Genomic DNA, 14,645 nt, shown 5'->3' with positions numbered 1-14,645 from the left:
TTCAATCAGCTGTACACGGAACCTGCGCTCTGGGTCCAGGTTCCTTCCCCACCATCCAAGTGGACCTAGAGGGGGAATCTAAAAGAGCCGAGCGAAGCGAGCCCGCGAGGGGCCCTCTTACAGGCGCCGTGTACAGCTGATTTTCAGCTATTCCGCTTCGGCTATTTCCGCCGGATCCTACTGTGCAGGCGCAGCGCCTGTGCAGTAGATGGGGGAACTTAGCCGCCGAGCGGAACTTTCTCGGCAGAACACCGGCCGGCCGTATACTCAGACAGCAGTAATAAGCCGAGAGGAGACTCTCATCCCACCGCTCGCTCACACTCCACACTCCGTCAACAGCAGCATCCGGTCACGTACTTATTTTGTTACCCGTTTTTATGCTACGTAGTAATTGTATGATTTAATTTTTATATGTTTGTATTCCATATACATGATTAAACCTAACCTGTTTTGATGTGAGCGTCTGATCACGCGCCCTCCATCCACCTCCTACTAAACAGTCTTTTCCAGACCACCCCTAGTCAGTTAAGGCAGCGGGACACGCTTCACTATCTCCTCCAGTCCTCTCACTTTTTACAATACTACCCTTCTCTTACAACAAACGGCCTCACCAGCGCAGGAGTATTTCTCACCATACCTTGTCCACATGTGGCTGAATACATTTTGGCCTAAATGTATGACTAAAATTGAGTTTATTGAATTTTTCTTATAAAAAAAAGTAGAAAGTATCATTTTTTTTCAACATTTTCGGTCTTTTTCCATTTATATCGCAAAAAATAAAAATCCCAGAGGCAATCAAATACCATCAAAAGAAAGCTCTATTTGTGGGAAAAAAAGGACGCAAATTAAGTTTGGGTACAACATTGCATGACCGCGCAATTACCAGTTAAAGCAGCGCAGTGCCAAATTGTAAAAAGTCCTCTGGTCTTTGGCCAGCCAAATGGTCTGGGGCTGAAGTGGTTAAAAAGAGTAAACAAAGTTGAGAAATGGCTTTACCCAAACACTAACCATGAGTGAAAGAAATGTTTTGTTATCATTCATATTCTCTGAAAAGTGGCCAAGAAATCATAAATTCTGCCAGGATATATAAACTTATGAGCACAATTGTATGTTTGATAAGCGCAAAGAAAAAATGGTTGAAATTCAGAAATTCAGAGTTGCCCTGTATGCACATCCTGTTATCTCAAACAGTCCTCCTAGTTTTAATCTTAAACTACAAAATTAAGAGCCTTTATGTTTATTGGAATCCGAGAGTAGCAGTGGCTAAGTACTTTAGCAAGACAACTGGGATGCCTGACAACACTTGGTCTACAAAAGCTCTATGTTGTCATCTTACAATAGGAAGTAGGAGCTGAGTACATTTCCTTGACATCAACTTCAAATTGACTCTGCAACTATTAAAAACGTACCTTTCCTGCCGCCCAAGCCTCAGATCTTTGCTCTTTTGAAAAAATATACAACCTGAAGAACCATTTGCATCTGACACATACCTAGGGGTGCTGGATATCTAATCACTCACTACATGCTGTGGTTCAATCCACCTGCCCCCACATTATTACAGGACACAATATTGACATAGGGGTTAATGGATGAAAACGCACGCAGTCAGGTAACTGGCATCCAACACACCCATAAGTATGTCAGGTACAGAAGATTCTTCGATCAACATAGCTCCATTTAACAGATCTGAGGTACAGATGGTGGGACAGAAGAATTAATAGATTTTTTTTTTTTTTTTTTTACTGCTAATCTCTGACCCAAACACTTACTTAACACAAACCCTAAAGTAAGTCCTTGCTCTGTATACTCTCCTTGTTCTGTGTTAGGCACAGCCACTCCTCATGGCTCTGTGCTGGAAGATGACATGCACTAGGATCCTTTATTTTATAAATAAAGGAGGAAAAGGGAGATTTTGTTCTGAACAACCAAGCAAATGCTAGATTTATTTTTCTGCTGCGGGTTTGAAATGAACCATGACTAGCGGCCAAGCTTCCACAAAATTTTGCCCTGTAAATTTCGCTGAGCATCAGCCATTCTTAGTGCCCCCCATAGTGCCAACTCCTTTACCCTCATCTATGATAATGCATGTAAAAGAATATCATTCTTTTTAACATACTACACTGCATTTCCCTGCTTTGTTTGGAAACCACGTGCTAGCTAACTAAACACAACACACCCACTATGTTGTTTTGTGCCACAGAGTGCCAGTTATTAATTTCACCCTCCACACGGTTATTTTTCTCCATGTGAAAGCCCTTCACATACTCCTCAGGCCTTTATTGGCTCCAGCGATCCCCACACTTCAAACAATTCTTCGGTTGCTAAGCACATAAACCTGTTGCTAGGAAACTACAGTATTTTCTGCTTCACGCGCAAAGCTGGCAAATTGTCATTAAATCTCTAGATCTGAGGTTGCATTTCCCAAGCACATACATTTGTGAATAAAACCATTGGGAAGAAACTTTATGGAGATTAGCAAAGTTTGAAAAGTACAGAATAATAGGGTTCCCTAACACAACTATTGTCTTGGCTACAGAGAGACTGGTTTTTGGCAGTAGTTACTGACCCCATAGATATGCAAATAAGGATTACTGGCAAAGAGCTGACATTTATGAAGAACTCTTGATATTTTTGGCACTGCCTTTTGCAGTAACACAAAAGAGCCATTTAAATATGTTGTCTTTGACAGCTGCTGAGGCAGAAAGAAAAGATGGTGTGTGAAAATCGAAGTTGCAATTTCTCAAGTACAAATAATTATTGCTATCTTAGGAAACAGCATGCATTCAAAGGCAATGCTGGAATACAGTCAGGCTTAGACAACAGCTAAAGGACACAGGTGGGCTTTTAATGAGGCAGTAACAAATAATGTGTGGCGTTCACCCATAGCAATCATTAAGGTTCTATACACTACTGGCAGCCAAAAAAAAAAAAAAAAAAAATGGTACGTTTTAATTCCTGTTCTGATTTTATTTATTACTGGTTAATCTTTGCAAAGTTAAATTAAAAATGTATATCACATTTGAGAGAGAAACTGACAGTTTTGTCAGCAGCCTGGGTAGGCCCAACAACATTATTGTAAAAAAGTTGAAAATGATCAGTACTAGAAAAAAATTCAAACCAAGTGCTCCATGCTGTATCAAAGACTGGGTATTAGTCATACAGGGTAGCTGTTAGTTCTTCCATGCTCATAACCATATAAAGTTCTGTGACACCATACCCAATATGTGCAATGATAGTTGTTACATTTTGTGGAATTAATGCTCTGCCTGTGAATAGAAGGAATCCTAGAAGACCCTTTTTAGTAGAGATTTTCATATTATGTTAGCTGTCCACATGGATGGACCTTCTGGATGCTTTAAATAATAATAAAGTAATGATATTGCACAGAGCAGTCCCTTACCTGTCCTTTGGCGATCCCCTGCAAACACCGTCCACTCCTCCTTCCTGTGTGCTCCAAACCACCTCTGTGCCATGGGAGCACCCATGCGGGCACACTCCCAACCCAAGCACCCAAGCTGTGTGTGTCCAGACATACACAAAGCGCAGCTCGGCCCAGACCAGGAAGTGGAGAAGCAGAGCTTCTGATGGGAAAGCACTGAATCAGTAAGAGGAGCCCGGTAAATGTTTAGAGATTGGGGGGGGGGGGGGGGGTTACAGTAAGTGCAGCATTAGGATAAAAAAATAGTTAGCATCTAGAACCACTTTAATATGCAGTTTTCATTGAAAGTAATCTCTGGGAGGGCAGGAGGCGGAGCCTAGCAGAGCAGACATGCATTGTTAGAGCTCCACACCGCTGAGGAGAGAAGAGAAGGACAAAGCGGAGCCTGCAGGCTCAAAAGGTATCCATTTGAACCTTTTTGCCCCAGGGAACAAACTGTGAAAGTTTGGGCAGGAAATATGGTACTGGGAGGAAACCGTGGCAGAAATAAAAATCACCTCACAAAGAGCTCACAGGCACTCACTGCAGCTGAAGCAGCTCCAGTCACCTCACAAGATACAGCATCAGGGCGCTCTCACAGAAAATGTCACAGCAAGACTCTCCATTTGAGTCAGATACAGAACAAATCCTCTCACAAACTTCTCCACAAGCCTCCTCAGTATCCCCAGTAATATTATTACAGTTTGAAAAGATGCTTCATAAGGCTTTAAAACAAACCTCAGACCAAATAACAAAAAGCCTAACCAAAGAAATAAGAGAGCTGGGAAACCGCACCGCAGCCTTAGAAATAAAAATGGATGAAATTGAAATTACAACCCAAGAAAATATAACAGAATTGGAACAATTAAAAAAAGAGAATTTAATACTTCAAACTAAGCTCAAAGATTACGAAAATAGAGCCAGACGTTCAAACTTACGCATAAGGGGAATACCTGAAACTGTGACAGACCTGCAATCTACTATTACTGCTCTATTACAAGAACTAAAGCCAGATATCCCTATTGAACGTTTAGAACTGGACAGAGTACACAGAGCCCTCACAGCCAAAAAGAAAGATGGACCCCCACGTGATATAATCACAAAATTTCATTATTACAGAACGAAAGAACAAATACTAATTGCGGCAAAAGAAAAAAAGGAACTTCATTTTCAAGGACACAATTATCAAATTTTTGCTGACCTATCCCAACTTACTATTACTAAAAGACGATCCATGAAACCCCAACTAATGGAACTGCAACGCCACAACATTATGTATCAATGGGGCTTCCCCTTTTCAGTCAGATTTAACTACCAAGGTACAATTTACAGAAGCAGATCAGCAGATGAACTACAACAAACCCTTTTAAAATTAAATCTGACAGAACCCACAAGCAGCAACACTCCCACACGCAGAAGAATGGCATCATCTTCACCTTCAGGCAGCACCCAGAAAATTTCAGAACAAAATGGGAATCATCATTCTCACAAAAGAGGCCGTTATGCCACATCATCCATGGACCAAGAAGATTCAATGGACTGACATCCTAATTCCTGATATCTCTTCATTTATTATACTAAGAGATGGTTCTCTATAAAAAAACCTATATTTATAACTGAATGTAACTGCATTCTGATAGTCACACACTGTGTGGGATCATGTTACATTCCAGTTATATTTCTTATTACTTCTGATTCATATAGCCTTAGAATCTATAAGTGAAATAAGGAAATTCTTGTTCAGTTATATATTATCAGGTAATAACAATAGATATATTACTTTTTAGGACAAATATGTTCAATAATCCAGAAGTAATGGAAGCTTTTTCTTTCTTTTCTTAAAACAAATATATTATTACCTAACTAGTTCCTAGAATTATGTTTTTGTTTATTCTAATCTGAAGCAATACAACCTCAATTTTATGAGTTAACATATCTAAACAGTTACGTATGAAAAAAATATGTAATTGTTTACTCTAAAAGGGTTAAAATCCCAAAATAATTCAAACTATCTTCATCAATACCAAAGTTATTAACAGTACCTTTCTAACTGAATTATTTAGCCTAGGGCAAGACTAACCATATACAACCACCCTGGAATAAATAATTTCAACAAAAACTATATTCTGCACTCCAATTAATGAAACATCATTTTGATGTCTTTTGACATAGCACGTCTCTCCTGTAAGCGGAAGATCCGTGTACCCCCATTAGCCCTCCTCATTCTCCCAACCATATTATGTGGGAGTGTGACGAAGGCACTTATTCCCCTGAGAGAGATATTTATTCTCTTTCACGGGTAAATTGTGATTACTTGCAAAAAATAATTTATACAATGTATCATCTAATCTCATATGTTTTTTGTTTACTCTTTACTCCAGAATTCACTGGTTTCTTTTCTATCTATTCATCTCTTCAGTCCACACAGGTTGATCTGCGCAGTCAGCTCTGCATAACAAAAAGTAAGTCGAAACTATTTGATCTATTGCCATGGCACCACTGAATATACTTTCCCTGAATGTTCAGGGAATAAATGTCCCTCAAAAAAGGACCAAAGCCTTCCGTACTTTCCATAACAAGAAGGCTCACATAGTATGCCTCCAAGAAACACACTTCACCAAAGATTCTACTCCAAAATATATTTCTCCTTTTTATCAACAAATTTACACGGCTTCTGCCTGTACCAAGCAAAGGGGAACTCTAATTGCATTTCACCGATCCACACCATTCACCTTATCATCAGAAATTAAAGACCCAGAAGGTAGATACCTGATACTCATGGGTTATATAATGGATACAGCAATCACTGTGATTTCCTACTACGCTCCTAACAAACAACCTACACCATTCCTCTCACATATATTACAAGTGATTAATACACACAAAATAGGAACAGTGATAATGTGTGGGGATTCAAACCAGGTCCTCCTCCCATTTCTAGATAAATCACCTTTTACACCATCCAAAATAACCTCTAGATTACCTTTTTCTCAACTTCTTTCCAAATACAATCTGGTAGATTCATGGAGAGAAAGTAACCCAATGAAAAAGAAATTCACTTATTTCTCGCACCCTCATCAAACCTTCACCAGAATAGATCATATTTTTCTAACAATAGGAATGATACCAGAAATTATTGCATCAGATATAATTCCGATTCCGTGGTCTGACCATAATGCAGTATACACTACTATAGCCTCAGCCATACCAAAAGCGCATGACCCAACGTGGTACTTACCGGACATAATGCTCAAACACCCACTACATCAGATGGCCATTGAACAAGCTTTAAAGGAATACATATCAATTAATAATACAACAGACATCTCCCCAATAACACTGTGGGAAGCTCATAAGCCTGTCTTGTGTGGTACAATACAAAGACAAATGGCACTATTTAAACGGGAACGCAAAAATCTAGCAAAAAAACTAGAACTCAATTTTAATGCAGCCTACATATCATTTCAAGATAATCCATCTCAGAGTACAAAATCTCATCTGGAAAAATCTAGATTGGAATACGATCTATTTCTCACTGAGTCAGTTGATAAATCCCTCAAACGCTCCAAACACAATTTCTACATGAATACAAACAAACCAGGTACATATTTGGCTCGGGCATTAAATTCAACTAACAAATCTTTCAAACCAATACGTTTGAAATTATCAAAAAATGTTTACACTTGTAATCCAGTTAAAATAGTCCATAAATTTCACTCACATCTCGCAACTTTATACAAGACAAACAATGAATTTAATCCTACAGAGGCTGAATCCTTCTTCTCAAAAATAACCTTACCTGAGTTATCTCAGAACCAAAAAAGCAGTTTGGATGAGCCTATAACTATAGATGAAGTTGCTAACGCCATAAAAGACCTAAAACTTAACAAAAGACCAGGCCCAGACGGCTACTCGGCTTTATACTATAAAACATTCTCAGAAATACTCTCTCCCATTCTCACTGAAACTTTTAACAAACTTCTAGATGGACATTCTTTTCAGCAAGAAACACTAATGGCAATTGTTTGTATGATCCCAAAACCCCTTTCTGATGATACTTCCTGTGTGAATTATCGGCCTATCTCTCTGTTAAACCTTGATATTAAATTATTAGCAAAAATAATAGCAAAACGCCTCAATAGCATTATAGGAAAATTAATACATAGAGGTCAAGTAGGCTTCATGCCAAATAGACAGGCAGGCGATAATATACGCAGGGCAGTGTTATTGGCACATATTGCTAAAAAACGGAAAATCCCTTTATGTTTTCTATCTCTCGATATTAAGAGGGCATTTGACACAGTATCCTGGCAATATATGCAATATTCATTACAAAAATGGGGTTTTGGACCCCACTTTTTAACATGGATCAAAGCATTATATAATAAACCCAAAGCCTATATAAAATATGCTGGATACAAATCTGAAGCCTTTAATATCGAAAGAGGTACCCGACAGGGTTGCCCATTATCTTCCTTATTATTTGCCCTTATACTCGAACCCATGGCCCAATACATCAGAACAAACCAAACTATAACTGGCATTGAAGTAGGAGGTATTACACACAAATTATGTATATTTGCAGACGATATATTACTTTTTCTATCATCACCACAGGTCTCTGGTCCTAACTTAATACCAGCTCTTGATGGGTTTGCAGCCCTATCCGGCCTTATGATTAATCCTAAGAAATGCCTAGTGCTTAATATTTCACTCACAAACATGGAATTGATCCCGGCTAGGGTTGCACTCCCATTCACATGGGCAGAAAAATCAATCCCATATCTTGGAATTCATTTAACAGCATCTCATTCTGACTTATTCTCAACCAATTATCCTCCTGTATTAAGACAGATCACAAATCTAATAAAACAATGGTCGCAACTTCCTTTATCCTGGATAGGGAAGATTAATGCAATCAAAATGACTATTCTACCCAAATTGCTTTATCTATTCAGAGTCCTCCCTATTCCAATTCCTTCCTATTTTTTGAGAATAGTACAAAAAAGAGCAACTTCGTTTATATGGGGCTCTTCTAAACCACGTATACCTATACACACACTACATCTTCCCAAAAATAAAGGAGGCCTGGGATACCCTAATTTTACTAACTACTACAGAGCAGCACATTTGGCCAGTCTGTCCAAATACCATGCAAAACAGGAAATCCCATTATGGGTATTTATAGAGGCTTCAGAAAATGACCCTCTATTAATATCAAATTTATTATGGCTTGATCCTAAAGACCGCTTTAAAATTCATAATCCCATAACTAAACACTTCTTATCTCTCTGGGATAAACTAAAAACCAAATATCAGTTACAATCTCCACACAATCCTCTCCTTTCTTTTATCAGAAATCCGGCCTTTTATCCGGCATGGATCTACCCAAATTCTTTTAAAGCTTGGACAACATCAGGCATTCAGACACTAAATGACTTCATAGCATCTAAATCATTCCTTTCATTCCCATCACTTAGAGAAAAATATGATCTACCAAACTCTGAGATATTTAGATATCTCCAAATCAAAAATTTCTATACACCATTCCTAAAGGGGGATACACCATTATCCCAATTATCCATTTTTGAATCAATCTGTACAAAAGATCCATTTGTTAAAGGTACAATTTCATCACTTTATAATCAATTATATGGAGTAGCAAATCTTAATAGACCCTCTTACGTTCAGAGGTGGGAGGAGGACCTGGGACGAACTTTAGAAGACACGGACTGGTCTAACATATGGCTCACATCTAAGTCATCTTCACCCAACATCTTAGCACTGGAGACAAATTATAAAGTCCTAACTCGCTGGTACCTTGTACCCGCTAGTAGAGCTGCACGATTCTGGCTAAAATGAGAATCACGATTTTTTTGCTTAGAGGATAGATCACGATTCTCTCACGATTCTCGCGGCGTAACATCATCTTTCACATTAAAACAAAAAAAATTGCGCTAACTTTACTGTTTCTTTTTTTTTATTTATTGAAGTGTATTTTTTCCCAAAAAATTGCATTTGAAAGACTGCTGGGCAAATACAGTGTGACATAAAATATTGCAGCAATTGCCATTTTATTCCATATTATAAAATATTATAATATATATATATATATATATATATATATATATATATATATATATATATATATATTTATTTATATATATTATCTCTAATGTTTGGGGGTTCCAAGTAATTTTTTTTAGCAAAAAATATTGATTTTAACTTAAGAAAGAAGTGTCAGAAAAAGATTTAGACTTTAAGTGGTTAAACTTCCTGCATTTACACGTTGTTTAAAGCTTGGCAGATTGCCCAGGTTATTTGTTTACACAGAGAAGTTCTATCCCTTTGATCTAAGAAGGAAGTTAGATACAATGTTTCAAGTTCTAAACTTGGCAGAATGCCTGGATGTTTTCTTTTGACAGCTGAGTGAGCAGATAATCTCTCCACTTGTTTATATGAAAGAATCGTCAAACTCAGCAGGAGAGATCGTCAGGGGAGGTGAATCGAGATCACGATTTTTTAACGATTAATTGTGCAGCTCTACCCGCTAGAGTGGCAAAATATTCACCTAATACCTCAGCTCTTTGTTTTCGAGGATGCCCAGAAATAGGCACATATTTACACATATGGTGGACATGCCCAGTAATCCAAACCTTCTGGAAGGAAGTCTTCGTGATTGCATCTAAAATATTTAAAAAAATAATACAAGCAGATCCATATTTAACTTTACTTAATCTAAAACCGGAATGGTTAACACTCTCTCAATTCAAACTTATGATCCAACTAATAACGGCTGCAAAACAAACAGTGGCCAAGGCATGGAAATCTCCTACATTGGTACTAGCAGAAACAATTCACAGAATGAATAATACAATGTCCCATGCTAAGATGGTAGCCATCGATCAAAATCAAATTCCAAAATTTGAAAAACTTTGGCATCCTTGGATAAAACAACAGTTCCTGTCAAACTTCAATGACTCTGTCCTGTTGCCATGGTAACAGATTAAATGACTTACAGAGACACCCATTCTAAGGCTTCAAAGAGAACTAAAAAGAATAATAAACTGACGAGCGGGACAACCTTGTGGACCATACCTCTACCTTTCAACCCCTTTTCTTCTTTCTCTTTCCTTTTCTCCACCTTACGATTAAAGCTCATTATCAGAATTTATTTGACCTATATACACTCTACTTGTAAACAATATGTATAGTAGGGTTGCCACATCATCCCTTTAATCCAGGACACATATGAATTCCACAGGTTCTGAGGCTGATTTAATGCAGATAAGGCACCAAGTGAGTTTAATTACCACCTTAATCAGCCACAGAACCTGTGTAATTAATGCGTGTCCTGGATTAAAGGGATGATGTGGCAACCCTAATGTATAGTAGGTATAAATCATTTAAATACCTACAAAAGTAACTAAGGAAATTATATATATCTTTAATTTAGGTTTACGTGAACCCAATGTTTAATATTTGAAATTTCATGATATTTACCTATATAAACCCTACTGTAAAACAATGAGCTTACTTTATAGATCCTTGTAAACTTACTTTATGTATCTTTATAACATTGTATACTCAATAAACTTCTTTTGACAAGGAAAGTAATCTCTGCATTTTTTGTCCAGGTTTGTGCTGTTATATGTATGCTCAGGAAAAAATGGAAATGTTAAAATATTAAATCTAGATCACAGCTGCAACCAACAAACAGCGTGAAAATCTGCCACAAAAAAATCATCAGTTTGCTCTGAACAAGTTTACATTCTACAAGTTTGATATAATGAAATTTCTTATTTCTGGTTGGTGCCTTCAAGGAACAATCAATGTAATACCAGGCTTCTGAAGGTGTTCATTCTAGCTGTAAACATATCTTAATCCTTTTGGCAGGAAAAAAACTTTATTCATTTAATTGCCTCTTCTTTGCCTCTATACCATAAGTCATTAGGTTACCTTTTTCTTCCTTCTTGTGTAGACTACCCTTATTTATTTCATATATAACTAGCAAAAGTGTGCTTGCTTGTTGAATAGGGCAAATACAGCCAGTGGCAATATATGTCAAAGCGTGCTTTGTTGTATTGGTGAAGAGTGCTAAAGGCATGTCAGTGCCAGTGCGCCTTAATGAACATCAGTGAAGTGATGGAGATTGTCGAAGTGTGCCAGGAAGTAGCAGAAAGTGCCAAAGTGTGCACTGATGTAGTGGCAGCAAGTGCCAAAGTGTGCTCCAGTGCAGTGGCTGTGAGTGGTGAAGTGAAAGCCGGTGTAGTGGAGGCAAGTGTCGAAGTGCTTGTTGATTTAGAGGTGGTGAGTGCTGAGGTCCAGTGCGTGTTAGTGTAGTTGTAGTGAAGAATGAGGAAGTGTATGCCGAACAGCCTGCTCTGTTTGCCTATCCTGAATAGGTGTCTGGAGCCCTAGGACTTGCCACTTTGCTAAGCCAATGGTGGTAGCAGCAGTACACAGTACATTTGATCCTTCCTACGCCATAGAATAGCAAAGAAGGTTGTTGAAAAACATCTTTGCACAAATAATTAGAGCCTCTGATGGCCAGAGGAGCTTGTTATAGACCCTTATGGAGGTCAGAAATCCATATCCATGCAAGTTATTCTTAATTAGAAAGCAACACTTGTGATTATTGGGGTTTTACCAGATACCCTTAGGAGGGCACAACAATGACATGACCCAAATGACAACTACTTAATGTTTGCCCCATTATCTTTCCTGGTTCTTTTATGAAAAACTTATTGCCTAACTCATCACAATACATCTACATGGAATTACCAGGACAGAATAGTTAGCAACATTTACCTGGCCTCTAAGACATGGCAGTGCAGGTTACATTTGTGTTGATCTTGCATTATATGTAACTCAAGGTAGATCTCTCCTTGGACTTCTTCATCAGGATTTACACGGCTCAAGTTAATCCAACTGTCAATACCTGAAGAACAAACAATATTTTACTTTCTCTACATAGTACAAGAGATGACCCTCCTCGAAAAGTGACATTATAGTTACAGGTACAACATGATGGGATGAGTGAGCCACCAAATACTTATATGTCATGGATGCTCCAAGAGCAAGATTTCCCTGCCATAAATCCTGACCGTGATCCTGTCAATAAGGATGTTCCCATTCACCTGCATTTCAGCAACTCTTGTTGCATTCCCCATGATAGGAGTTAAAACCCAAACAATGACAGGGGAATCCCATCATAATCTCTACAGCAGGTGTGCAAACTCTGAGGCATAAGAGCAGAGATCTCACCAAAAGAGTCCCTGGAATATACAGTGCATCCAGAAAGTATTCACAGCGCTTCACTTTTTCCACATTTTATTATGTTACAGTCTTATTCCAAAATGGATTAAATTAATTATTTTCCTCAACATTCTACAAAAAATACCCCATAATGACAACATGAAACAAGTTTGTTTGAAATCTTTGCAAATTTATTAAAAATAAATTTAAAAATTATATGTACATAAGTATTAACAGCTTTTGTCATGACAATCAAAATTTAGCTCAGGTGCAAACTGTTTCCACTGATCATCCTTGAGATATTTCTACAACTTGGAGTCCACATGTGGTAAATTCAGTTGAATGGACATGATATGGAAAGGCACACACCTGTCTATATAAGGTCCCACAGTTATTAGTGCATGTCAGAGCACAAACCAAGCCATGAAGTCCAAGGAATTGTCTATATACCCTTGAGACAGGATTGTATCAAGGCACAGATCTTAGGAAGGGTACAGAAAAATTTCTGCAGCATTGAAGGTCCCAATGAGCACAGTGGCCTCCATCATCTGTAAATGGAATAAGTTTGGAACTACCAGGACTCCACCTAGAGTGGGCCACCTAGCCAAACAGAGATCAGGGGAGAAGTGCCGTAGTCAGGGAGTTCCAGTGTTTCTCTGTGGAGAAAGGAGAACCTTCCAGAAGAACAACCATCTCTGCAGCTCTCCACCAATCAGGCCTGTGTGGTAGAGTGGCCAGAAGGAAGCCACTCCTCAGTAAAAGGCACATGACAGCTCACCTGGAGTTTGCCAAAAGGCACCTGAAGGACTCTCAGACCATGAAAAACAAAATGCTCTGGTCTGATGAAACAAAGATTGAACTCTTTGGCTTGCATGGCAAGCGTCATGTCTGGAGGAAACCAGGCACTACTCATCACCTGGCCAATAGCATCCCTACAGTGAAGCATGGTGGTGGCAGCATCATGCTGTGGGGATGTTTTTCAGCGACAGGAACTGGGAGACTAGCCAGGATTGAGGGAAAGATGAATGCAGCAATGTACAGAGAAGCAGTAGCTCGCGCTCATTGGCGGGCAAAACATATCAGTGTGACATCACCGTGGTCGGAGAGCTGCTTATACAGACATCCATGCTGATATTTCAGCCTTTGGATAAGGAACTACACTAGCCAGGAAACATCAAACTGTTTATTTGGCTGGACTATTTGCATCAACACAGGACTGACAGACACAGTGAAAGCAAAGGTCTCATCTCACCAACAGTGAGTAAAGATCTTTCTTATCTTCCAAGGTTTGGCAATGTCTGTCTGGACTTACTGACACCTGACACCGGATCTGCTCATACATTCCCTGTTCCAAGAGACAGTTGAGTCTTTTTGGGGAGGATTTCATTGTTAGTATCGTCTACCTTAGCGCAGTTCCAGCCTTTTCATTGCACAGTTACATTGCTGATCATGCAGCAGTGATCCGTCCAGGCTTCAACTTTCTGTGACACCCACCTTGAAGTATGGGCACTTCCTGTCCTTGGGGTGACCATTCAATGACAGATTCATGAAGAGCAACCTATACACAGCTTCTTAGCAGTGATTACCAATTTGCAAACTTCATCATTGTGCAATTTGTGTTTTACACTGTTCAGCTCCATTAAAATTCAATCCCCCCCCCCCATGTCCTGGTGGTGTGAATGAAAGGCATGCATGATTGAGGTGTGTTGCTTGCAGCTCTATGTATCCACATTGACAACATTGTCTTTTTTTTTTTATCTTTTGCACTGGTGTTAGTGTTTTTTTTAACTTAAAGCGGACTTCCACCCTGAAAAATTTCTTTACATAATCACAGACCTTTAATCCCATAAAGAAATATTTGGGGGAATTTTTTTTTATATACTTACCAAAAACGCCCTGTTGCTATGTAGTGCTCCTAATCTGCCACTTCCTGGTCGGCGCTCCTCACCACTTCCTTCCTCGCCTGTGC

The 14,645-nt window shown here is 38.8% G+C and overlaps 1 protein-coding gene across 2 annotated transcripts in view; it reads right to left on the bottom strand.

Annotated features, from left to right (window-relative positions):
* Positions 1–14,645, bottom strand: part of RASAL1 (RAS protein activator like 1) — a 181,679-nt gene that overhangs the window by 69,478 nt on the left and 97,556 nt on the right. For both annotated transcript variants that reach the window (XM_073630463.1, XM_073630472.1), the window contains one exon: positions 12,230–12,359. In XM_073630463.1, the coding sequence (XP_073486564.1) occupies positions 12,230–12,359 (130 nt within the window). The remainder of the gene's footprint in view (positions 1–12,229; positions 12,360–14,645) is intronic.

The sequence above is a fragment of the Aquarana catesbeiana genome, linkage group LG01 (genome assembly GCF_042186555.1).
Source record: "Aquarana catesbeiana isolate 2022-GZ linkage group LG01, ASM4218655v1, whole genome shotgun sequence".
NCBI lineage: Eukaryota > Metazoa > Chordata > Amphibia > Anura > Ranidae > Aquarana > Aquarana catesbeiana.
Note: the sequence above shows the minus strand (reverse complement) of the source record. Positions and strands in the feature narration are given on the sequence as shown.